This window comes from Symphalangus syndactylus, chromosome 6 (genome assembly GCF_028878055.3).
Source record: "Symphalangus syndactylus isolate Jambi chromosome 6, NHGRI_mSymSyn1-v2.1_pri, whole genome shotgun sequence".
NCBI lineage: Eukaryota > Metazoa > Chordata > Mammalia > Primates > Hylobatidae > Symphalangus > Symphalangus syndactylus.
In genome coordinates, this window is record NC_072428.2 from 67,891,231 (window position 1) to 67,919,224 (window position 27,994).

Consider the following 27,994-nt stretch of genomic DNA (forward strand, 5'->3'; position numbering starts at 1 on the left):
GCCAAGGTTGAGAAACTCTACTTTAAATAAATCATTTTTTGCTAGAGATTAAGAAAGATTAAATAGATACAACATAAAATTGACTCTTGTTTGCAAACTATTTAATTTTCCAAAGAAACTAGATTTCTCACACTATCACCCTTTAGAAATGTATTCTTCTAGAAGAGTTTAATGATCAAACTCGCAGGCTCACAGTAACTACTAATTTAGAGTTTGGTACTAGTAAAGCTAAGATCATGGGTCTTTAATTGACCCTTTGAAGGCCAATTAGCTTTATTCCATGGCCATAAAGTGCAATCCCAATACAGTCAACCATCTCTATGGCAAATGTGCAGCACTAATCACATGGGGAAAGAAACGGGAATAACAAGAGAATGTATATAGTGTTGATGGATGTTTAATAGTGATAATCTTATGAAGAGATACTTCTAAATTGGGGGCCTGACCTTATAATTTTGTATCACTCTTCAGTCTGTGCCCATCATATTAGGTTGGTCTCTATACTTGCGTTTCATCAACTCTGCTTAATGCTGCCTGTCTTTTGACTCATGCCTGGAATATTTGTGAAGATATTAACTTATGTTTGCTTCTGCGTACTTTTTTTTTCTTGAGACAAAGTCTCACTCTGTTGCCTAGGCTGGAGTACAGTGGCACAGTCTCGGCTCACTGCAGCCTCCGCCTTCTGGGTTCAAGCAATTCTCCTGCCTCAGCCTCCTGAGTAGCTGGGATTACAGGTGCTCACTACCATGCCTGGCTAATTTTTGTATTTTTAGTAGAGATGGTGTTTCACCATGTTGGTCAGGCTGGTCTTGAACTCCTGACCTCGTGATCCGCCCGCCTCAGCCTCCCATAGTGCTGGGATTACAGGCGTGAGCCACTGCATCCAGCCCCTTTTTCTGGGCACTTTATTGTTTTATAATTTTCAAATTTAGGTACATGATTTATTTCAAATTACTTTTTGTGTATAGTTTGAGGTAGGGGTCAAAGTACGCTCCCCACCCACCCGCATAGATGTCCAATTCTTCCAATATCATTTATTTATTTATTTTTGAGATGGAGTCTCACTCTGTCGCCCAGGTTGGAGTGCCGTGGCGCGATCTCAGCTCACTGCAACCTCCACCCCCTCGAGTTCAAGCGATTCTCCTGCCTCAGCCTCCTGAGTAGCTGGGATTACAGGTGCCTTCCACCGTGCCCGGGTAATTTTTGTATTTTTAGTAGAGACGGAATTTCACCATCTTGGCCAGGCTGGTCTTGAACTCCTGACCTCGTGATCCACCCGCCTCGGCCTCCCAAAGTGCTGGGATATAAGCGTGAGCCACCGCACTCGGCCCATTTATTTTTTAAAAAATTACATAATTTTAGAAGTAGAAAAAATGAACACTTTTGTTATGTAATTTAACCTCTTTAGTAAATGAGGAGACTGAAATCTAAAGAGCATGTTCCTAAACAAGGATTTTTCATAGAAATAATTGAGGTGTTAAGATTAAAAATAAAATCTCATAATTGTATTATGCCGATTGTTTCCACTCCCTGTTGAGATTTGTTTCTATGATAATTAATCCTTATTTCTCACACTTGTTCTCCTCGCCCCAATATTATAAATTGTAACATATATTTATCGTAGAAAGTCTGGAACGTATCCAAAAGTGAAAAGAAGAAAATTAAAATAATCTATTATCAACCATTTAGAGATAATCAGTGTATAACATTCTAGTATTTGTTCTGTATGTTCATTACAAATTATTTTTTGGTAATCTGTCTTTTCACTTTATATATTTTGATTCATTTTCCTAGGGCATTAAATAGTCTTCTAAAACTGGGTCATGTAAATACATAAATACAGATATATATTTTAACCATAGTGGTATGATGTGCCTTTTTTTAGCTAAATCTTTATATGCATGTTTGAAAAATTCATAAGAAATTAATGAATGTGAAATTGTTTGATCAAAGCATATGAACATTACAAAGTCTTTGGTTATAAAATGTGATGTTTCTGAAGGTATCTGATGTCTGATGATTTTATACATGAGTGCAAGTGCTATTGTAATTACTACATGGCTAACACAATTATTGGTATGCTATTTGTTTAGATTAGTGCTTCCTAACCTTTTTCTTGCTGTAGTGTGCTGTTGTTTACATAGAAAATGATAAAAATATGTGGCACACCAGGGAAAACAGAGGCGGTGGTCACCCTGACCTGTTACCTTGTGTCTGGCCTGGCTAACTAGACTACTGAGAGGATCAGTATTTTAGCCACTTGTAAACCTTGGTTAGAAGCTCTGGGTTACAGCACAGTGATGATAAGGTCCTAGGTTATTTTCTGTGTCTTGTGTTAGATATTTCCTGTTTCTCACAATAGACTGTACAGTTTGGTCTATCAATATGGTAAATATGTACAATTTATGTACTTTACTGTTAATGGACATTTAGGTGGTTACAGTTTTTGTAATGACAGATAATGCTGTAAATATGTCTTTTGACGGACATAAGCCCTTATTTCTTTTGAGTAAATACCCGGGAGTGGAATTGCTGGCTTATGGGGTAGGTACACATTTAATTAGATGCTATCAAACGGTTTTCCAAGGGGACCACAATTTTACATTGTCATGAGCAATATATGAGAACTAATCCTAAAGCTGTGTGAGAATTGTAGTTGCTCTATATTCCTACCAGCACTTTATATTAACAGTTCTTGGCATTTTAGCCATTCTAATGTGTGTGTAGTGGTATTTCTCTGATGACTAATGGTGCTGGGAGCCTTTTATATGCCTATTGGTCATGCAAATGACTCTTTTTTTTTTTTCTTACACAAAGTATTGAACTTTTAATTTTGAGATAATTGTAGATTCACATGCAGTTGTAAGAAGTACAGTTCTTCAAGAGATTCAGTTAACTCTTTATCCAGTTTCTCCCAATTGTTTCATCTTGCAAAATAGTAGTATAATATCACAACAAAAATACTGCCATTCTTACAGTCAAAATACAGAACATTTCCATCACCAGAAGGATCCCTAATGTTGCCTTTTATAGCTATACTGTCTTCCACTTACCCACTCCCCCTTAATCCCTGGCAACCACTAAGTTATTCATTTCTATAATTTTGTCATTTCAAGAATGTTATAGAGGCCAGGCACGGTGGCTCACGCCTATAATCCCAGCACTTTGGGAGGCCGAGGCGGGCGGATCGCCTGAGATCAGGAGTTCGAGACCAGCCTGGCCAACATGGCGAAGCCCCATCTTTACTAAAAATACAAAAAATTAGCTGGGCGTGGTAGTGGGCGCCTGTAATCCCAGCTACTTGGGAGACTGAGGCAGGGAGAATCGCTTGAACCCAGGAGGTGGAGTGATCTCAACCCAGTGAGTTGAGATCATGCCATTGCACTCCAGCCTGGGCAACAGAGTGAGACTTCGTCTCAAAAAAGAAACCCAAAAAAACAATGTTCTAGAAATGGAATCATACAGTATGTAGCTTTAGGATTAGCTTCCCCCCCCCCCCCCACTCAGTATAATTCTGTGGAAATTCAAGATTGTTTCATATATGCCTTTTATTGTTCATTTTTATTGCTGAATAGCATTTCATGTCATGGATATATCACAATTTGTTAAACCATTTACTTATTGAAGGGCATCGGGGTTGTTTCTGGTTTTTGACAGTTACAGACAAACCTGCTATAAACATTCCTTCACAGGTTTTTGTATAAGCATATGTTTTTATTTCTCAGAGATAAATACCCCAGGACTACAATTGCTGGGACAAATGATAGTTAATTGTTTAATTTTTCAAAAAACTGCTAAACTGTTTTCCAGAATTGCTATACCATTTCATATTTCCACCGGTAATGCATGAGTGATCCACTTTTTCTGAATCCTTGCCGACATTTGGTGTTGTCACTGTTTTTTATTTTAGCCATTCTGATAGTTGTAACATCTCATTGTGGCTTTAACTAGCATTTTCCTGATGGCTAATGTGTTTATTTGCTGTCTGTTTATCCTCTTCTGTGAAATGTCTGGTCATATATTTTCCTATTTTCTAATTGGATTGTTTGCTTTTTATTGTTGAGTTTTGGGACTTCTTTATGTATTCTAGATACTAGTTCCTTATTAGATATGTGATTTGTAAGTATTTTCTTCTCTTCTTGGAGCTTGCCTTTTTAAATTTCCCAACAGGTCTTTAATAGAGAAAAAGTTTGAATTTTGATGAAGTTCATTTTATCAATTTTCTCTTTTGTGAGTTGTGCTTTTGGTGTCAAGTCTAAGAATGCATTGTCTAGCCTTGTATCCATAAGATTTGCTCCATTTTCTCCCCCTAGAAATGTTGTAGTTTTATGTTTCACGTTTGTGCCTGTGATCCATTTTAAATTAATTTTTGCATAAAGTGTGAGACTTAGGTTGAGGTTTAGTTTTTCTTTTCTTTTAACCTATCATTTACCACACTGCCATATTATAGCTTATTGCTGTTGTTTGTGTCTATTTCCCTATGGAGATTTTATGTTCCTTGAAGGAAAAGATTGGGTCTTATTCATCATTGCTTTTCCTGTGTATGACAGTTGAATTGAAGTAATAGATGGTCAGTTTCAGAGGCTTGAAGACGGAGGGAGTAACAGAAGAATTGAGAAGATGCCATTAGATTTGTTGATCACTGACTTTAGGGAAAGTATTATCTCCAGAAAGATGGAGAATAAATGGAGAGTTTTATAGTCTTTCTGTTCTCAAGTGAGTTTTTCTCTTTCTTACACCCTCTTACTCCTTCCCTATTATGTTCTGACCTTTTTTGTTATATTGTTTCATTATGATGGAGAAGTACTCTTTTCCACGACTAGTGAGGAGTCTATTATTCTTCCCAATTCAGCTCATATCCCGTTCTCCATGAAAATCCTGCCTTCCCCTGTATTAAACTCACTCTGCTAAAATTCTGTGGTACTTTCTATTATATTACTAACACTTAATCAGTCCTCAGTATCTATATATCTTGCACATATTATGATTTATATTGCTTTATTTCCTGGAATGTTAATAGTCTGCTCAATAAATACTTAGATTTCATGTCTATCCATATAATTGCTAAATTATTTCAGGGCCTTTTTTGGTTTTAATCTAGAAATCTTCCTTTCATATTCAGAGTTCACACAAAAAAAGGTTTTCAATCTAAATTTAAAAGCTAAGTCATGAAGACTGATAGGTTGATATTTTTTATAGAACAGTCTTATGATAAACTTCTGCAGTCTTTTGTATTGGGATTTATTTGTGTTTCTGTGTTCTGGTCACAGGTGATACTTGTGTTGTTACTAGAATCTTTTTTTTTTTTTTTTTTTTGCCACACAGTAGTCAAGTTTGAATAACTGAATGAATTTCTCTGGTTTCTATTAGTGAAGTTCTCTAATAGTAATAGACTGATAAAATCTGTAATATAGTTTTATTATAGCATCCAGTTTTTATTTGAATTGGAATTTTTTTCATTTAAAAGTATATTCCATTTTTCAGTTTAAAACTGTTTTAAGGCATTACAAATATTTACCTCAATATATGGAGATTATTCAATGTATGACCCATATCGTAATTCCTTGGTGTATATTTTACCCTCAGTAAATTCAGGTGTCATCCTTTCTATCCTGGCATTGTATTTTTATAGAGGATCCAGTAAAATGCCAGCATTTTTACTTTAATTTATTTATATATGCTTTTATTCGGTAGCTTCCACATATAAGCTAATTTAAGTGGGAAATGTTGGTTGGATTAAACAAAAAATCCTTTCTCTTTCCAGATTGCAGCAATTCTCCGGAAACGGAAATTAGACTATTATTTACACAAACTACTCCCTGAGATCCTACAATCCGCTTCATTTCTAACTGCTAATGGGGCCTTGTATATGGCTTTCTTTTGCATTTTAAGGTTGGTACTCATAATCACCATAGATACTAATATAGGTTCTTTTATTGAAATGGAAACAAGTATGTGTTTACATAAATGTTATGTGGGTTACTGTCCCCGCCCCCCTTTTTTTAAATCTGTGAAGTGACATTTATGTCAATGAAAGCTTGTAAAACTTGACCTCAAGATGTAATATAAACTTTAAATTATTGGTGTAGTTATATAGCAAAAATGCTTTAAGATGTCATACATATTCTGAGCCTGTTATATTTACCAAGTTGTTGAATACAATTTCTTAGCTTTTCAATTTCACAGATCAGGAATTCAAAGCAACTAACTGTCTATGACATAGGTTAGGGCCACATGCAGTGAACAAACTTCAAAAGGACTGTAACATACACATTTTTATTTATAAAACAGTAAGTTAACTCCTGGTATATTCTGTTGTTGGAACTTTTGGTCCTGATTCAGTCTTATATATTACCTGTGCTGCAACTTTATACATCGTAGAGATGCAGATAGAATTCAGTCTCTTGAGTGCTCTTACTTATCTGACATATTTATTAGCTATTACTTCTTTTTATTTTTTTCTGTTGATTGCTGAAAACTCAAACTTACGTTTATTTATTTATCTTTAAAAATAGCTTCCTGTTAGTGTTGCACAAAGTAGTTGTGCAGGTATAATTTAACTGCAATTAAAAGTATAATTTCTGACCGGGCGCGGTGGCTCACGCTTGTAATCCCAGCACTTTGGGAGGCCGAGGCGGGTGGATCACAAGGTCAGGAGATCGAGACCATCCTGGCTAACATGGTGAAACCCTGTCTCTACTAAAAAGTACAAAAAATTAGCCGGGCGTGGTGGCGGGCGCCTGTAGTCCCAGCTACTCGGGAGGCTGAGGCAGGAGAATGGCGTGAACCCGGGGGGCGGAGCTTGCAGTGAGCCGAGATCGCGCCATTGCACCCCAGCCTGGGCGACAGAGCCAGACCGTGTCTCAAAAAAAAAAAAAAAAAGTATAATTTCCAAATGTCTTTTACAGATTTTTCCCTAACATCATTATCAGATCATTAATATTTATAAACTTTTAGATTATGCAGAAAATAATTGATAAGGCTTTTATACTATTGAACAAATCATGCCTTTAAAGTGACATGAAAATCTATGTAAGGAACTCTTTATCATGTGCTCTCTAGAAAGTTTCTATGATGGCCGGGCGTGGTGGCTCACGCCTGTAATCCTAGCACTTTGGGAGGCCGAGGCAGGTGGATCACGAAGTCAGGAGATGGAGACCATCCTGGCTAACACAGTGAAACCCCGTCTCTACTAAAAATACAAAAAATTAGCCAGGCGTGGTGGCATGCGCCTGTAGTCCCAGCTACTTGGGAGGCTGAGGCAGGAGAATTGCTTGAACCCGGGAGGCGGAGGTTGCAGTGAGCCGAGATCGCACCACGCACTCCAGCCTGGGTGACAGAGTGAGACTCCGTCTCAAAAAAAAAATGAAGAAAGTTTCTATGATTAGGTTTTTTAAAAAATTGCAATTAAGTATACCTTGCTATTGCAGCATCTTTATGTTCTATGAACCTGTTTGGTTAAGTTGTAGAAGCATGTATCCTGAAGATACTAGGAGATCATAAGAACTCATGAGGTGGTTGAGGGTCAGGGTGGAATTGAAAATGTCACTTACATTTTGTTCCTAATTGGGTAGATGAGATGCTGTTACTTGAGGTAGGGAACTCAGAAGCAAAAGCACATTTGAGAAATACAGTGAAGTCTGCTTTGGACATGTTGCTTTTTCTGGTGCCTATGGGACATCTACGTTAACATGTCCAATAAACATTTGAAATTTGAACTTAGAATATATTTAAGGTAACCCCCATGTTCTCCGTATAACTGATTCACTAAGTCTATTTTTCTTAAGATTTTACATTCAATAACTTAAGTCCTTTATGGATTTTATATTGGAGTCTTCACAGGTGGAAGGTTTCTGATGTCCATGTCAAAAAATACCCAAGTTATATGTCCTCAATAGCTTTTCTAATCTTTTTTAAATCTGAACTTCAATTTAAGAAATTATTTCAGGCCAGGTATGGTGGCTCATACCTGTTATCTCAGTACTTTGGGAGGCCAAGATGGGAGGATTGCTTGAGGCTGGCAGTTCGAGGCCAGCCTGGGCAACATGGTGAGACTCTGCCTGTTAAAAAAAAAAAAAAAAATTAACCAGGCACGGTAGTGTGCCCGTAGTCCCAGCTAACTTGGGAGGCTGAGGCAGGAGGATCCCTTGAACCCAGGAATTTCGGGCTGCAGTGAACCATGATTGTAGCACTGCATGCCAGCCTGGGTGACAGGGCAAGACCTTGTCTCTAAAAAAAGAAAAATCTTTATTCTTATATATATCTATCTATATAATTTTCATAATGTATAATTTAGCAATTTACCAACTTTGTTCAGATAATTTCTTGTAATTTTTACTTGCTACTTCTCCCTTTCTTAGGAACATATGTTTTGAAGGAAAAAAAACTTCCTCATGTCTCCAAATATTTTTTTTCTCTTAAAAAACCTGCGTTGGCTCATGCCTGTAATCTCAGCACTTTGGGAGGCCGAGGCGGATGGATCATGAGGTCAGGAGTTCGAGACCAGCCTAACCAATATGGTCCCTACTAAACATACAAAAAATTGGCCGGGTGTGGTGGCAGGCACTTGTAATCCCAGCTGCTCGGGAGGCTGAAGCAGGAGAATCGCTTGAACCCAGGAGGCAGAGGTTGCAGTGAGCCGAGACTGCGCCACTGCACTCCAGCCTGGGCAACAGAGCAAGACTCCATCTAAAAACAACAACAACAACAACAACCAAACCAAAAACAAAACCCAGACAGCTACTGGTCATTTGTCATTTGTCATTTATGAGGTACTATGAGGATTCCTACTTTCAAGGAATATACTCTAGTAAATGAAAAATGACGTACACATAAAAGTAAAATATATAAAATACTTTAGTAAATGCTGTAAGAAAAAGTTATCAAGGGTTGTGGAAGCAAAGAAGGGAAAACATTTATTGAATGTCTACCATGTGTTGAAAAAATAGTTATAATAATAGTAATAACAGCTAACACTTTCTGAGTACTTATTATGTGTCCTTCATGGCGCTGGGAAATATCTCATATAGTTCTCTTAATGGCTCTATGAGATAGGCAATATTATCCTCATTTGATAAATAAAGGAAACTGAGAAGCCAGAGGGTTTGCATAGCCAGCAGGTTTGGATCCAGGGAATGCCTGAATGAACGTGGCCAGCTATTATTGAAAGGAGTGTTACCCATTAGTTGTTACTGTAGTAGCCTTAATGAGAGTTGATGAGAGACTTAACTAAGGCAGGGGCAGTAGGTTGGAGAGGAATTTGAAAGATAAATTGCATCTGTAATAATTTAAGGGAATAATTTAATATGTGGGGTAAGGGAAACAGAAAGTTAAGGATGACGCCTGTCAAACATAAGTGGGTAGGTGGATGTTGATGCTATTAACCTAGGAAAATAGAGGAGAGAGAACAAGTTCTTGGGGCTAGGGGAGAGAGTTAATGAGTTTGATTTTGAATATGTTTATTTTGAGGTACTGTGGTACATTTAAATAGAGGATGGATGGAGAAGGGAAACTTCTATTCATAATAACTGAAGTGACCAACTAGGAATTTCATACAAAAATTCCAAATTTGAATTTCAGGAAGATACTTGGAAAATTCTACTCATGGACTCCTGGCTTTGGTGCCGCTCTGCCAGCATCTTATGTGGCCATTCTCATTGAAAGAAAAAGCAGGTAAAATTTCATATATTTATTTAACAGAACTGATTACCTGTCCCCCACCCCAACTATAATTTTTTTTTTTTAATTATCACTTACAGGGATCAGAAATATTTCTAGATATATTTTTTCAGTTCTACAGATATTTAATTGAAAATTAATTTTATATTAATATTTATATGTATTTTATATTTATTATCTATAAAAATATAAAAGTGGACATTATAGAGCAGTAACAGCCTCTGTCTACTAAAAGATTAGAGAGTTCTGTGATGTGACCTAACTAAAATATGGCTATGCAAATTCTAGACCAGGTGGCTTATTCCTGTAATCCCAGCACCTTGGGAGGCTGAGGCGGGTGGATCACTTGAGCCTTGGAATTTGAGACCAGCCTGGCCAGCATTGCAAAACCCTGTCTCTACAAAAAAAAAATACAAAGAAAATTAGCTGGACGTGTTGATGTACTCGTGTAGTCCCTGCTACTCAGGAAGCTGAGGTGGGAGGATCACCCGAGTCCCCAGAGGTCAAGGCTGCAGTGAGCCGTGATCATGCCACCACACTTCAGTCTGGGCAACAGAGTGAGACTCCTGTCTCAAAAAACAAGCAAATAAACAAACAAATTATAATCAAAGATTTTTTCCATAGCCATAATAGCATTTCACACTTAAGAAAATTAACAATAGTTTTTTATTATCATCTAGATCTGTACTTTGCTTACTTTGCTTCAGGCTCTTTGAGTGATCTCAAATCAATTATTATTATTATTACTAATTTATTTATTTTTCTGAGCCAGAGTCTTGGTCTGTTGCACAGGCTGGAGTGCAGTGGTGCGACCTCGGTCCCCTGCAACCTCTGTCTCCCGAGTTCAAGCAATTCTCCTATCTTAGCCTCCCGAGTAGCTGGGATTACAGGTGCATGCCACCATGCCCGGCTAGTTTTTGTGTTTTTTTAGTAGAGACAAGGTTTCACCATGTTGGCCAGGCTGGTCTCAAACTCCTGACCTTGTGATCCACCCGCCTTGGCCTCCCAAAGTGCTAGTATTACAGGCATGAGCCACTGCTCCTGGCTCATTTATTTTTAAGACATTTTGTATTTAAAAAAATTTTTTTATTGTTATCAGCCTGAAATTTTCCATGTGAATAAATATGATTTCTATAAAATGTTGCAAACTTACATGAACTGTTCAGTCAGGTAAACAGTTAAAATTTAAAGATTTTGCCATGAAAAAATACCTGCCATCTCATGAATAATTGTTTTTATTGCTGAGGAATTTATCCACCTTTGTCCCAGATAAATCAAGAAAGGATCATGTATTGAAACTACTTATGAAGATGCTTATTGTAGTCATTGGCCCTCTGGTAAGAGTGTGAGTAATTCTCATCAAATAACCAAATATTAAACTACTGGAAGCCACTCTTATTTATTTATTTATTTATTTTTTTGAGATGGCGTCTCACTCTGTCTCTAGGCTGGAGTGCAGTTGTGCGATCTCAGCTCATTGAAACCTCCTACTCCCTGGTTAAGCAATTCTCTTGCTTCAGCCTCCCAAGTAGCTGGGACTACAGGCACGTGCCACCGTGCCCAGTTAATTTTTGTATTTTTAGTAGAGATGGGGTTTCACTTTGTTGGCCAGTATGGTCTTGATCTCCTGACCTTGTGATCCACCCACCTCGGCCTCCCAAAGTGCTGGGATTACAGGTGTGAGCCACCACACCTGGCCCATGAAGCCACTCTTAATACATTTTGTAACTGTCATAATACCTAAATTTTTGTGGTTCTCTGTTTGATTATATCAATGACTACAATACTTAAACTTTTGGATTATTAGAATGACTAAAATCAAAGGATTAGTGAATGTTATAACCTCAGCAAAATCAAGTCAGTAATTCCAGGAACATAGGTTACTGCACCTGAAAAGAGAGTACAGCACGATTGTTGAAGCATGGATTTTGGAGCTGTACTATCTGGCTTAGGAGCCCAGCTCTGCCACTTACTGCGTGATATTCATTACTTGAAAAATGAAAATAATGATAATCTATTTGTAGGATTATTTTATTTTATTTTATTTTATTTTATTTTTTTGAGACGGAGTCTTGCTCTATTGCCCAGGCTGGAGTGCAGTGGTGCAATCTCAGCTCACTGCAACTTCTGCCTCCCAGGTTCAAGTGATTCTCCTGCCTCAGTTTCCCACATAGCTGGGATTACAGGTGCCTGCCACCACGCCTGGCTAATTTTTGTATTTTTAGTAGAAACGGGGATGTACCATGCTAGCCAGGTTGGTCTCGAACTCCCATCCTCAGGACATCCACCCGCTTTGGCCTTCCAAAGTGATGGGATTACCTGCGTGAGCCACTGCGCCCAGGCTTATTTTATTTTTTTTTGAGACAGAGTCTCACTCCGTCACCCAGGCTGGAGTAATAGTGGCTTGATCTTGGCTCACTGCAACCTCTGCCTCCTGGGTTCGAACAGTTTTCCTGCCTCAGCCTCCCAAGTAGCTGGGACCACAGGCATGAACCACCAAGCCTGGCTAATTTTTGTATTTTTAGTAGAGATGGGGTTTCGCTATGCTGGCCAGGTTGGTCTGGAACTCCCAACCTCAGGTGATCCGCCTGCCTCAGCCTCCCAAACTTTTGGGATTACAGGCATGAGCCACTGGGCCCGGCCTGTCGGGTTGTTTAGATAATTAAGTGAATTAATATATGTTAAAATGCTTAGAACAGTGCCTGACATATAGTAAGAGTTATATATGTGTTAAGTATTATTTTTGTTTTTTTTGCCTGTAAGTACAGAGAGTTATTCTGTTGATGGTAACTTCCTAATCAATAGAAAACTGTGTATATTGGTTTTGAAAAGATATTTTTGAAATATGTCAGTTACATTAAACTAAAGATGCTTTAAATCAAGGTAGCTACTATTTACTCATATTTAGCACTCAAATAATTAGGTAGCATTTTTGCAGTTATGTACCTACTTTTCAACACAAGCTGTTGAACACCTTTGTAACAATCAACTAGAGTCAATGGTTATTAACATTTTGCCATTTTACTTTACTTGTATGTGAATATATGTGAATGTGTGTTTTTTCTGTGTGTGTGAGCCATATGGAAACATGTTATAAACATCATGCCACTTTACTCCTGAGTACTTCAGCACGCATCTCTTAAAATAAGGATATTTTTCTACAGAATTACAACACTATTATCACACACAAGACAATTAACAACCATTTTTTCATACTATCCAGTTCATATTGTCCTAAAATGGCTTTTAATGCTATTTTTTTGAACCAGAATCTAGTCAAGGTTGATGTGTGTTAATGTATTTCTTTCTTTTCCTTTTTCTAAAAGTACTTTTTCTTGAGATAGGGTCTTGCTTTGTCACCCAGGCTAGAATGCAGTGATGTGATCATAGCTCACTGCAGCCTCAATCTCCCGGGCCCAAGAGAGCCTCCTGCCTTAACACCACCCTCCCACTGCCTCCCCAACCCCCCACCAGTAGCTGAGACTGCAGGTGCACACCACTATGCTCAGCTAATTTTTTATTTTTTATTTTTTAATTTAGTTAATTTATTTTTTTTGAGATGGAGTCTCGCTCTGTCTCCCAGGCTGGAGTGCAGTGGCGCGATCTCTGTTCACTGCAAGCTCCACCTCCCGGGTTCACGCCATTCTCTTGCCTCAGCCTCCCTAGTAGCTGGGACTACAGGTGCCCGCCAACTAATTTTTTTTTTTTTTGGTATTTTTAGTAGAGACGGGGTTTCACTGTGTTAACCAGGATGGTTTCGATCTCCGGACCTCGTGATCTGCCCGCCTTGGCCTCCCAAGTGTTGGGATTACAGGCGTGCGCCACTGCACCCGGCCCAATTTTTTATTTTTATATTAAGTAGCTGAGGTCTCACTATGTAGCCCAGGCTGGGCTGGTTCTGAGCTCAAGTGATCCTCCTGCCTTGGCCACTGAAACTGTTGGGATTACAGGTGTGAACCACTGCACCTGGCCTATTTTCTTTTAATCTAAGATAGTGTCTTCACTTTTTCCCTCTACAGCATTGCTTTATTGAAGTGACCAGGCCAGTTGTCTCGTTGTATGTAATACATTTCTGATTTGTCTGAGTTATTTCTTCATGGAATTGGTGAATTGGTTCAACAATTGGGCCCCAAGCCCAATATCATTATGGTTTTTGCTGACGCGTAGAGGTACGTACTGCCTTGGTGGTCTTGTGTGAGATCCGGAAGAAATCTCTGGATTAAAGCAGAGATTCTTGTTCTTTTCCCTTACTTTCTCCCAAATAAACAGGATGTCTCTCTCTCTGTGTGTTGAACTGCTTGGAACTGAGCATGAGGTGACACAAGCATCCCTGTGGCCCCCATCCCTGGGACTGCGCTAGGTCAGACTTGAAGCCAGCACAGCAGTGGGTCTTGCCCAAGGCTAGCTGTAACCATTACTTGGCTACCACTTGTGTTCACTCAAAGCCCTAGGGCTCTATAATCAACAGGTGGCAAAGCCAGCCAGGTTTGTGTCCTTCCCTATGGGTGACAAGTTCCCCCGGGCCCTGGGCAGGTCCAAAGATGTTGTCTGGGAGCCAGGGATAGGAGTAAGAAAAGTTTGCCTGATATTCTTTTCCACTGTGGCTAAACTGGTGCTCAAACCACAATATAAAGTGCTTCCCACTCTTCCCTCCCCTTTCCTCAGGCAGAGGAGCCTCTCCATGTGGGCACCACCACCACCAGCCATGGCAGGCTTCTGACTGGCCACCACTGATGTTCACTTAAATACCACAGGCTCTTCAGTCAGCCTGTGGTAAACGCTGCCAGGCCTGGGACTCACCCTTCAGGGCAGTGGGCCCCCCTCTGGCCTAGGGTAGGTTCAGAAATGCTGTCCAAGAGCCTAGACCTGGACTTGGGGACTCCAGGAGCCTGCTTGTTGCTTTACCCCACTGTGTGCAAGCTGGTACCTAAGTGCAAGACAAAGTCCCCTTTTGTTTTCCTTCTGCTTTTCTCAGACAGAAGGAGTCTTTTGCCATAGCCACCACAGCTGGGAATGTGCTAGGTCACATCTGTAGTGAGCACGTCTCAGAGCCCAAGGCTATGGCATACTCCTTGGGTATCGCTCCTAGTTATAAGGGCTTGTTAGTCTGCAGGTGATGAATAATCCTGCCAGTGCCCGGTGCTTCCCTTCAAGGCAGCAGGTTCCCTTTTGGCCCAAGGTATGTCTAGAAATGTCATCCAGGAGCAAGGCTTGGAATGGAGCTTTCATGACTCTGCCTAGTGCCTTCTCCTACTGTGATATCCAGTGATGACATCTTAGTTAACTGTAGTATAATATAAAACCAGGAAGTTGACATTACTGTCAACTACACTATAGACTTCATTCAGTATTCACTAATTCTTATGTACACTCATTTGTGTACGTGTCTATGCAGTTTGTTCCCATGGATAGAGTTGTTTACCCACCACTAAAATCAATGTCCAAAACTGTTTCAACACTACCAAGGATTGCCCTTGAACTATCCCTTTGTAGTTGCACCATTTTCATCAATTCCTGTCTCCTGGTAACAACTAGTCTACTTTTCATTTCTATATTTATATCATTTTGAGGAAGTTATATAAATGGAATGATGCAATGTATAACGTTTGGACATAGGCTTTTTCTTTTTTAAACTAAGCATGATGCCTTTGAGATCCATCTAAGATGTTGCTTGTATTACTAAGTTTCTTCCTTTTTTATTGCCTAGTAGCATTCTACTCTATGGATATACCAGAGTTTGTTAAACATTCACTTGTCAAAGGACATTTATGTTATTTTCAGTTTTTGGCTGCTCCATCCATGAACATGGTTTCTCTCTCCATTTAATTAGATCTTTTATTTCTTTTCATCAGTTTTTATAATTTGCAGAATGCGTTTCATATACATGTTAGATTTCCACATGTTTCCCTTTTTGGGAACAATTGCAAATGATTTTTCTGTTTTTGTAACAGCTTTATTAGTCATAATTCATATTCCATACAGTTCACCCTTTTGAAAACTGCACAATTCATTGGTTTTTAATATATTCACAAAGTTGTTTAACTACCATGACAAACAATTTTAGAACATTTTATTCACCTCAAATAGAAACCTCTTTAACTGTCACCCCCTAATCCTTCATCCTCCTCACCCAGCCCTAGGCAACCACTGATTTCTGTCTCTAAAGATTTGCTTCTTCTGGACATTTTATATAATGGAGTCATACAATATGTGTCATTGGTGACTGGCTTCTTTTACTTAATGTAATGGTTTTGAAGTTTGATGTCATACATATCATTTCATTACTTTTTATTGCGAAGTAATAATTCATTATATGGATACGTCACATTTTATTTATTCATAAGCTGATGGAAATTTGGATTGTCCCACTTCTTGGTTATGAATGATGCTACACTAAACATTTGTAGACACATTTTTGTGTGGACATATGTTTTTATTTTTCTGGGTTATATACTCAGGAATGGAATTGCTGCCTTAATATGGCAACTCTGTTTAGCTTTTTGAGGAACTGCCAAACTGTTCACCAAAGTGGTTGTACCATTTTCTGTTTTGTTCTGCAGTATATAAAGGGTCCAATTTCTTCACATTTCAGCTATCACTTGTTATTACATGTCTTTCTGATGATAGTCATTGTAGTGAGTGTGAAGCATTTCATTATGGCTTTGATTTTTCTCAGATGACTAATGATATTGAGCATCTTTTCATATAGTTTTTGACCATTTACGTATCTTCTTTGGAGAAATGTCTACTCAAATCCTTTGCCTATGTTTCAATTGGGTTATTTATCTTTTAATTATTGAGTTGTAAGGGTTCTTTAGATATTCTAGATATAATTTTCTTACCAGATATATAATTTGCAAATATTTTCTCCCATTCAGAATGTTGTTTTTTCACTTTATTGATCTTGTCTTTGAAGCAGAAAAGTTTTTAATTTTGATGAAGAAGTCCAAGTTATCTGTTTTTTCTTTCTTTTTTTATTTGTTTGTTTTTTTGTGACAGAGTCTTGCTCTGTCGCTGAGGCTGGAGTGCAGTGGCATGATCTTGGCTTCTGCAACCTCCACCTCCTGGGTTCAAGCAATTCCCCTGCCTCAGCCTCCCAAGTAGCTGGGACTGCAGGTGTGTGCCACTACACCCCGCTAATTTTTGTATTTTTTTTTTTTTTTAGTAGAGATAGGGTTTTGCCGTGTTGTCCAGGCTGGTCTCGAGCTCCTGACCTAAGGTGATCTGCCTGCTTCCACCTCTCAAAGTATTGGGATTACAGGCGTGAGCCACTGTGCCCAGCCTGTTGTGTTTTCCGTGTCGTATTTAAGAAATCATTACCAGCACGAATATTTAGCTCCAAGTTTTATTTTACTTTATTATTTATTTATTTGTTTATTTTTTGAGGTGGAGTCTTGCTCCGTCTCACACTCACTGGAGTGCAGTGGCATATCTTTGCTCACTGCAACCTCCACCTCTCTGGTTCAAGTAATTCTTCTGCCTTAGCCTCCCAGGTAGCTGGAACTACAGGTGCATGCCACCACACCCAGCCAATTTTTATATTTCTAGTATTGATGGGGTTTCACCATGCTGGCCAGGTTGGTCTTGAACTCCCGAACTCAGGTGATCCACCTGCCTCGGCCCCGCAAAGTGCTGGAATTACAGGTGTGAGCCACTGTGCCTGGCTATGTTTTCTTTTAAAAGTTGTATAGTTTTAGTTCTTACATTTAAGTCTTTCATCCATTTTGTATGTAGTGTGAAGTAGAGAGTATTAAGTTTTAAATTTCATTTTCCGCATTTGTTGCTATGACATATAAATATGGTAGAATTTTTTTGTGTTTTATCTTGACTTCTGTGACATTGCTGAATTTATTAGTTTTAAGAGTTTTTGGTACATTCCTTGAGATTTTCTATACAGACAATTATGTTGTCTGCAAATAGGGATGGTTTTATTTCTTTTCCAATCCGTATGTCTTTTTTTCTGCTTGTATCTTGTATCTGCTCTTAGCGGGAGGCATTCAGTTTTTCATCATTAAGTGTGTTGTTAGCTGTGAGGTGGTTTTTCAGATGTTCTTTGTTAGGGTTAGGACATTTACATTCATTTCTAGTTTGCTGTGAACCTTTATCATGAATGGATGTAATATTTTGTTATATGTCTTTTCTGCATCTATTGATAAGATCATGTGATCTTTTTTCTTTTCTTTTTTTTTTTTTTTGAGACGGAGCCTCACTCTGTCGCCCAGGCTGGAGTGCAGTGGCGTGATCTCGGCTCACTGCAACCTCTGCCTTGTGGGTTCAAGCGATTCTCCTGCCTCAGCCTCCCAAGTAGCTGGGACTACAGGTGCGTGCCACCTCGCCTGGCTAATTTTTGTATTTTTAGTGGAGACGGGGTTCCATCATATTGGCCAGGCTGGTGTTGAACTCCTGACCTCGTGATCTGCCCTCCTTGGCCTCCCAATGTGCTGAGATTACAGGTGTGAGCCACCAGGCCTGGCTGAGCTTTCTTCTTTTGCCTGTTTGTAGCGTTTTTTTTTTTTTTTTTTTTTAAATATCAACAAGGACAAGATCATTGACAGTGATGTTTGTCTACAGCTGGTTTTCTCAACTTTGGCACTATTGACATGTTTTGGGCCAGGTAATACCTTATTGGGAGGGCTCTCTTGTGCAGTGTATCTATACATGCCATTAGCACTGCCTTCCCCACCCCACCAAGTTGAGATAACCAAAAATTCCTGCAGGCATTGCTACATCTCCCCATGGAACAAATCTCTCCTTGTTGAGAACTACTGATCTATATCTTTACTAATTTTCTTAGTCTAGTTTTTTCATTTGCTGAGAGAAAAGTGTAAAATCTCCAACTGTGATTCTGGAATTGTCTGTTTCTCTTTTTAATGCTATCAATTTCTGTGAAGGTTTTATTGGTATATGCACTTTTTTTTGTTACCATTTCTTCATGATGTCATGATGAATTGAACCTTTTATCCATATGGAATGTCCCTCTGTAGCTCAGATATTATTTGTTCTGAAGTTTATTTTTATTTGATTTTTTTATTTCTTATTTTTTTTGAGATAGAGTCACACTCTGTTGCTCCTGCTGGAGTGCAGTGGCATGATGTCGGCTCACTGCACCCTCCACCCACCGGGTTCAAGCAACTCTTGTGCCTCAGTCTCCTGAGTAGCTGGGATTACAGGCACGCGCCACCATGCCTGGCTAATTTTGTATTTTTGGTAGAGACGGGGTTTCACTATGTTGGCCAGGCTGGTCTCAAACTCCTGACCTGAAATGATCCACCCACCTTGGCCTCCCGAAGTGCTGGGATTACAGGCATGAGCCACTGCGCCTGAACTATTTTTATTTGATATTGATAGAGCTACTCCAACCTTTTCATGTTTGCAGTTTGCAGAGTGTATTTCTTTCCAATTAATTTCAAACATCTGTGTCTTTATATTTAAAGTTTTTTTTCTTTTTAGCAGATAACCTACAGTGGGGTCTTATTTTTTTAAATCTATTCTGCTAGTGTTAGCTTTTAAATTAGATTATTTAGTTCATTAACATTTGAGGCATTTATTATTTATTGGTATGGCTAGGTTGGGTGTGCCATTTTATTATTTGTTTTCTGCTTTTCATTTGTCTGTTCCTCCTTATTTCCTTTGTATTGTTTGTTTTTTTTGTTTTGTTTTTAGAATTCCACTTTAATTTTTTTTTTCATTATTTTCTTTTAGTGCTTGCTCTATGGACTACAATATACATCTTTGAAGTTTCTTAATGTTACCATTTTACTACCTCTCAAAATGTGGCAATCTGTCTAGGTCCATCTTAGGACTGCTTACTATTGGATTTGCTTTTTGTTTGTTGGTTTGTGTTTTCTCTTTCTTTGAACACTAACATTAGTTCACATACAGTAAAACCAAAGTAAAAGAGTGTTACTGATATTAAGAGCAATAACTTCTTAGGGCATAAAGAGAAGTTTCCTGGATGTGAGGTGATAATGTGGATTTGGGTTGCTAGTTTATTTTCTATTTTATTTTCACTTTTGATAGCTGAGGGTTTTTTTTTTAAGCTTTCTGTTTTTATTTCCTGTAAATGAGCTTCTGCACTAGTGTTTCATTCTTAGACACTGGTTGTTCAAAGAACATTTTTAGGTATTACAGATTATGACGTATTCTAAATATTAGCTGAAGTGGTTTTATTGTTTTAACGACTTAATAAGAAATTTAAGTCTAGCTTTGTTTAACTTCTTTATAACTGTTATCACATGGTTGCTGAAGAAAAATTGATCCTTCCCTTGATCTGATTGTTACATTATTGAACTCTTTGTGTATGTGTTGATTTAGTTCTTTTGTTTATTAGGTGATGCAGTTAACAATACTGGGAAATAGCTCTGTAGTTCTTTCTGTTGAGAGTTGGGTATGTCTATGCATATCAATCACAATTCCTGGTTGGGTTTAATTAAAAACTTTAATTTTTGTTTTTTAGTGTTGTTCACAAGCTTAGTGACTTTAAGAAAAAAATCAGGTTTTGTATTTTTTCTTTTCCCTTTGGAGTTAAACTTTAAAACAGAGATCTCTTGACAAGTTGCCTTACAGTGTGTCTTGTTTTAAGTAAATGTGTCTGCGTATTTGGAATTTGTGAGTTACTTTAGTAGCTTAATTTGCTCTGAAAAAGTATTCTTTACTTACCACGAATTTATGTAAGACTTCGTTGACTATCAAGATCCATTAAAAGCTTATAAGTAATTTGCAAGAGTTGATGTTATGCATATTTTAAAATTATTACATCTAGTGCCAAAAATCAAGCATATTAGTATCATAGTTCTTGTTTGGTAAGGAAGAATTTATAATTATGCCTTTAATTCACAGAGAAAATCAATGATATGCTGGTGGAAATAGCCAGCAGGCAGCTGGAAATGTGAGTCTAGGTTCAGGGGAAAGATGGTAGTTAGAGAAATAAAAATGGGAAGTTTTCCTCTAATAGGTGGTCGTTGAAACTGTGGAAGTAGATTCATGTGTGAAAGCCCAGTATGAGAGGAGGTCTAAGATTGAACGTTTAGAAGCAGCAACATTTAAGGAGCCAGTTGTCAATCGAAATGTGTACGGTTCAGTCTTTAAATTTAATGTCAGCAATATACTAGAAAGAGTAGAAGAAACATATTGTGATGACTAGCAGTTTCTTTTTACAAAATAGCAAATACTGGTAGTCCTAAGTTTTAAACCTCTAAAGCTTTAACAGTGCAATCTTTACTCTGAGATTTTGCATTCAGTTGTATAATCAGTTTTTCAAAAAGTATTTAATGAGGTGAGAACATACAGTATGCACTTATCTCTCTTTCTATCTGGATATAGATATAAATACATAGGTAAAGATCTATCTATCTGTAAATATCTTCATCTATAGTGGTTTAAGTTTCTTCCTCTTTTTTCCTTCTCTCTAATCCATTCATCAATTACCCCCTCCCTTTCTAGTAGTATTAAGCATGCTTTGCTTGCTAGTTTCTGACACCCAGTAAGAGGGCAGCTTACTTAAATCTTAATCGCATCATTGTGGGGTTCTGAGAAAGCTTTGAAGTTGTTTCCAGGGTTGCTTAAAAAATTTGTGCCACAAAGGACTCTGATCATAGTAACTCAGTAGGAAGCATTGGTAACATCTAGTTTATCTGTAGGAGGGCTGTTAAGAACTAGTCTTCTTTTTCTTTTTCTAGGAAGTGCTTTGTTTGTGGTTTAGAAAGAAGTTGTTCTGATGGATTTTGTTTTGTAGAATTGCTGTGGAATTTGCTTTGATATTTAGTATTAGTTAAGAATTGCAGTGTGCTCAAACATGAACATGGATTAAAGTATCAACAATTGCATATTTATTGCAAGCATACTCATTTGTTGAATTATTAAATTGCACTATAGTGCTTATGAAACTCCAAACCAGGTATGACCAGAATGAATGATCTATATAATATGTGAATAAAAGAATACTCATAAATTTGGTCTGTAAGTTCTTGGTATCTTCAAGTTTCATTGGCATGTTAACTTCACCAGAAGATTAAACACTTTGTAGCCTTCTGTAAAGTTTACTCTTTATGTACTATATAAGATAGGACATGATCATAGACTCTTGCTCTAGATTAGACATTTATACTATTAATTCCTATGCCTTAAGGAAGTATTTTTATACGTTCTAAAACATTCTGACAGTTAAAAACCCATTATACCTTGAAAGATTTTCTGAGATGATTAAATAGCATTTCTTAATAAGCCATTACAGTGTTTAGTAATTTTCACTTTCTTTTATTTCTAATATCTCCTTATTTATAGAACATATAATTATTTTTATATGTATATTTCATATGCATATATAGGATATATACATATTTAGAATTTAGAAGTTGCATTGTTCCTACTGTATTCCCCAGTGGCCTGTTGTGAAGTGTGATATGTAGTATCATTCAAAACTTTGAGGTTAGCTAAATAATATATACACCAAAGTTCCTGGAAAAAAAACCTATTATTGATTACGCATCTAATTAGAAATGATAATGCTGTTAGATGATAATAATGCTTAGAATTTCAGCAGGATGTGTGGATACTTTTTAATCTACTAAGATGTTACAGAACATTTATTTTATTTAATGTTTTCCTATAAGAATGATGATAGTCTGACTACACAGTTCCTGTAGCAGTGGTTCTTTTTTTTTTTTTTTTGAGACAGAGTTTCACTTGTCATCTAGGCTAGAGTACAGTGGTACAATCATAGCTCACTGCAGCCTTGATCTCTTGGGCACAGGTGATCCTCCTGCCTCAGTCTCCCGAGTAGCTGGGACCACAGGCATGTGCCACAGTGACCAGGTCAGTTTTTTATTTTTGGTAGAGATGAGATAGCCCAGGCTATCTCAAACTGATGGGCTTAAGTGATCCTCCTATCTTGGCCTCACAAAGTGCTGGGATTACACATGTGAGGCACTGTGCCTGGCTGCAATTGTTCTTAATACTTTTTTTTATAACACCCCTGGAGGTGCACACTCACTTAAATTTTGTATGCTGCAACTTTGAGAGATTGAATCCCTTCTCCAACCAAAATAAATAGATAAATAAAAGAAGGTAACAATGAGAAAAGCTTTTGTGGTGTAAAGGAATATTGGACTGCTTATTTGCTGAGCTTTCCCAGCCTTCTAATCTAGTGATTCTCAGTAGAATGGGAGTGTAGGATATGGGTATCATAATCTCCTGTGAAGTTTAACAAGTTACTTATTGTGCTTCTTGGCCCCAGCTTCTCCGTTTTAGGCCTATGCCATCATCTGTTCTAATGGGCACCTCCCCCTCTCCATCACTGTGTTAGCCATGTTTTAATAGGTAACTTGGTTTCCAAAGAGGATTTACTCACCAGTAAGGGAGTGGCCTATTTGTCTTCAGATTTAGGCTAAATATAGTCAAATGTAAAACAATAAAATGGCATTTAACTGACTTCTCAGTATTTCATAGTGCTTAACATAACTGAAGATGTGATAAATTATTGTTCTGATATAGTACAGTTATAAAGTTGACATTGGAACAGAGGATGAAGATGTTATATGAAAGAAATCCTATCAAAGAGTGTGGCTCTATAATTCAACATATCATACCCTTCAGAGATAATGTTCTCTCCGGGTCTGAATTCAGCAAAAGCTATTAAGGAGGTGATTTGGGGAAAGATAAATTGAAATTTTGAGAACAAAATATAACTTAATCTAATAGCAATACATTCTCTGCTTTTTCATAATAGTAACAGTATGTGAAGGCTTTAGTCTTCCTCAAAGAACAGAAGCCTGTTAGGATGCCATGTTAAACAAGCAAGTGAATTACAGAACTTAAAGATGATTTAGGGCCAGGTACGGTGGCTCATGCCTGTTATTCCAGCACTCTGGGAGGCCGAGGCAGGCAGATTGCTTGAGCTCAGGATTTCGAGACCAGCCTGGCCAACATGGCGAAACCTTGCTCTATCCAAAATACAAAAAATTAGCTGGGTGTGGTGGTGTGTGCCTGTGGTGCCAGCTACTCGGGAGGCTGGGGTGGGAGTATGCCTTGTGCCTGGGAGGTGGAAGTTTCAGTGAGCCAAGATTGCACCACTGCACTCCAGCCTGGGTGACAGAGCAAGACTGTCTCAAAAACAAACAACAACAAAAAAGATAATTTAGTAGTGCAAAGATTTTCTGTAGAAGTAATGCATTGGACAGAACCTGAAACTGGAGTCAGATGAACTGACTCTGAATTCCAGCTTGTCTTTTTGTTACTTTTACCTTTTTAAGGAAACCACTTCACTTCTCTGATTATTGGTCTTCAATAGAGTAAGGATAATGGTATCTGCCTTACACTTCATGGTCCCATTGGGTGGGTAAAATTTGATTTCATAATATTGATTTTACCTTGTAGATTGTTAAGTTTTATGCAACTTTAAGAAGGTCTTATCACTTTTTTGCTAATAAATTGGTATCATTAATTGGCCCTTCCTTGTCCTGGTGGTTATCTTTGGTGATTATATGTCTATAATACACTTTTTTTCTGTAAGGATGTGTTCTTAGAAATACCTTGTTGGCTGTGTCTAGTAATTCCATAATCATTTGTTTAGTGCCTCGTATGCCTTAGGTGTAAGGTATTGATGCAGGATTTTTCTTGTCCACTTTGCCAACTGGAGACCTCCACAGCTGATGATGCCCCCCTGCCCTGCACCCAGGCCTTGCTTAGCCCCAGGCCTTCCACTGGAGGCAGCACCTCTACGTGGCCTGCCTGTGTTATGGCTTGTACCCACGTTTAGCAGTTTCCAGGCTCTTCTTCCATGTCCAAGAAGAATTAGGATATGCTGATAATTTGAAGGGTGAAGAGGGCAGAGAAGAATTTTATTGAGCGGTGGAACAGCTCAGCGGAGAGGAGACGTGGGGGTGGTCCCGCACCCCCACAGTTTGGTGTTTTTTTTCCTCTCAGTGTGCCAGTGTCTGGGGCTTTTATGGCCTCAGAATAGGGAAGTGCTTGCTGATTGGTTTGTGAGTATGCAAAAAAGTTTAAAACAAAGACTACTCAAAGGTGGGCACGACAGCATAGAAAACCAATTAGGAAAGGGTAGGTATATGTAAAATAGGTAGAGGGTGGGGATTAATTGGAGGAAAGTATGCCAAACAGGAAGGCAAGTTCTTAATCTGGTCTTTGGATTTGACTTGTGGCTTGGCTTTCAGGCTTTAAACTGTGTTCGGCTTGGAGGTAGGATTTCACCAGGGACCCACCCCATCTGCCTAGGCATTTGACTGCCTCCTGCTGCTATCAATTTCCTCTCCTGAAGGGGTACATCTAATTGCTGTTAGGTTAAGGATGATGACCAATCTTAACTGCTTTCTGCTGACAGGGGGTGCTGTTTTGGGAAAATGGCAGTCATGTCTCTCTTAGAGGCCTATCTAAGGGTCCCCAGTAAAAGGGAGCCATCATTTGAGGCTCCGGTTGCATGACTGTTTGGAGTTTGATGGCCTGAAGGTGAGAAGAGACAAACCAGGATATTAGAAGACACGTATCAAAACAAATCATGGGGGTAGGAACAGCTCAAAAACTCTGAGGCTGCTGACATGCCCAGATAACTGGTGGCTATAGTTATGCCTGCTAAGACTTGGGTGCATGGGGCTTGGTTTGGTTAGCTCCTTTGGTCTTATTTTCAAAAAAAAAACAAAAAACCTTCAGGTTATGGGCACCCCATTTATTCTCACCACCTGGCAGGATTTGCAGGATAATTGCCCAGAATTAGAATGTTGATCCAGATTTTTACATTACCCATCCATTTTCTTTCTTCTTATCTGCAGCCAGAGATCACTGGTTGGTTCACAGGAATAAGCAGGGTTAGTCTAAAATGCAGACAAAACTTAAAAACAACTAATGAGGTGAGAATTTAATTATAAGTGTGTGATAAGTTTTGAAACTTACTTCTTTCTCTCCAGTCCTCATTTTGTTACAAACAAGTCATGATAGGACCGAGTTGTTTGCAGAATAAACTTTAGTGTTATACTTGGCTTAATCATTTGCATCAAGTACACCAAGAATAATTATTTTCACATAGGCTTTTAAAATTGGCTCTGATGGAACTCTGTTCCGTACGGAATCTCAGATAAGACTGTTTTTTTGTTTTTTGTTTTTTTTTGAGATGGAGTTTTGCTCTTGTTGCCCAGGCTTGAGTGCAATGGCGCGATCTTGGCTTACTGCAACCTCCGCCTCCTGGGTTCAAGTGATTCTCCTGCCTCAGCCTCTTGAGTAGCTGGGATTACAGGCATGCACCACCACGCCTGGCTAATTTTTTGTATTTTTAGTAGAGATGGGGTTTCTTCATGTTGGTCAGGCTGGTCTCGAACTCCCGATCCCAGGTGATCCGCCCTCCTTGGCCTCCCGAATTGTTGGGATTACAGGTGTGAGCCACCACACCTGGTTCAGATAAGACTTTTTAAAGCCAAGCTCAGCCATGGGTTTGTACCCTCAAATACCTGTGAATTGGGTAAATTCCTCTCTTCTTGAGGTGTCAAGATAACTTGGGGCCCCTGGACCTGATAGAAAGTGACATTCTTTACTCACCACAAGTTAGGAACCCTGTACAGGAACTGTGTAGACAGGATATGAGGCCAGTTTCCCCAAGGGGCTTTTATTGGCTCTGCAAGTCAAGCTTAATTCCTTAAAGGGAAGCACACCCTTCCAGTCAAAGCCTTGGTAAAACAACCAGTCTCTCCAGTTGTGTCTTGTTGCAAAAGAAAATGGATTCTTATTGCAGTGATACAAATAACTATATTACCCTATGTTAAGAATACTCACAAAGTTTCCAAATTCTGAAGAAACCAAGCAGAAAGAAACAAATATTCTCCAAACTTTGTTCGTAGGAGTATACCTTACTTAATTGTTGAAAACTGTAGATAGCTCGAGAAAAACTTCCGTGACTCTGAAAAATAAAACAAGGATCAGCAATGTTTTAAGCAAAAGGTTAAAAAAGATTACTTAAGTTTTCTATTAGTTCAGTACATTCAGTTAACTCTTGTCCTGCTTGATATTCATGAACATTTCAGCTCTTCATGAGTCCTGAATGATTTTCCTTTATTCCAGTGTCACAATCTCCAAAGATGTTAGAAACTTGCATTTAAGAGCACCTGTCAAAGTCCTGTAGCTGATTATAAACCATTTTTGGAAGAGGATCAAGACAACTGTCTGTGAATGACAAAATGTCCAGGATAGCTCCAGTCAAAAACACAATTGTCGAAGAAATTTGTTTATTTCTGTGGTTTACAATAACAACATAATAACCTTAATTATGATTGAGCACCAGCATGATGCCTTAAGTGGAAAATTTCACATTTAAGTACTGAACACAAACTTTGTTTCATGCACAAAATTACTAAAAATGTTATATAAAATTGCATTAAGTTGTATGTATTTAGGTTGGTGCAAAAGTAATTGCAGTTTTTGCCAGGTATAAGGTGTATGTGAAACATAAATGAATTTTATGTTTAGACTTGGGTCTCATCCCCAAGTTATTTCATTATGTCTATGCACATACTACAAAATACAAAAAAATCAAAAATTGGAAACACTTCTAGTCTCAGGCATTTTGGATAAGGGATACTCAGCTTTAGCTCATTTCACCTTGAAATGCATTTGTCAGCGGGGTATGGTAGCACATGCCTGTAATCCCAGAACTTTGGGGTGCCAGGGCAGGAGGATTGCCTAAATCCAGATACTTGAACCAGCTTGGACAGCATAGCAAGACTGTGTCTCTACAGAAAATTAAAAAATTAGTAGGCATGGTGGTGTGCACCTGTAGTTTCAGCTATTTGGGAAACTGAGGCAGTAAGATCACTTGAGCCCAGGAGTTTGAGACTGCAGTGAGCTATGACTGTACTACTGCACTCCAGCCTGGGTGACAGAATGAGATCTTGTCTCAAAAAAAGGAAAAAAAAAAAGAAAAAGAAAAAGAAAAAAAATTGTCAGGCTCTCTCACAGAAAGTAAAGAAATATTTTTATTTTGGAATTTGTAGTATATATTTTTTTCTTCATATGTAACCAGCTTTTGGTAAAAATGGGTATCCCTTGGGAAGCACTTAACTTTTCTTTCTTCAGTGTATGTGGGATTCTTGGATGTTAATGTTACTCTAATTTATCTCAGTGTAACTTATTTAGAATAAGCAATATTAGAGTATTTTTGATTTAGAATTTGGTAGGAACTAATAGTGAGAACACCTTCAATCCATATGTAAAAATCATAGAAAAAAGGACATTAAAAAACCTTATAGATAATCTTACAAGTGATTTTATTATTATTTTCTTTTCCTAACTTTTCAGTTCAGGAGTACATGTGTAGAAT

General features: G+C 38.2%; 1 protein-coding gene across 5 annotated transcripts in view; it reads left to right on the plus strand.

Annotated features, from left to right (window-relative positions):
* Positions 1–27,994, plus strand: part of TMEM135 (transmembrane protein 135) — a 275,389-nt gene that overhangs the window by 18,994 nt on the left and 228,401 nt on the right. For 2 of the 5 annotated variants that reach the window (XM_055283181.2, XM_055283182.2), the window contains exons 2-3: positions 5,765–5,892; positions 9,580–9,672. In XM_055283181.2, the coding sequence (XP_055139156.1) occupies positions 5,765–5,892; positions 9,580–9,672 (221 nt within the window). Of the gene's footprint in view, positions 1–5,764; positions 5,893–8,691; positions 8,772–9,579; positions 9,673–27,994 lie in introns of those variants that run through there. The other 3 variants (XM_055283183.2, XM_055283184.2, XM_063641502.1) reach the window with 2 other exon arrangements.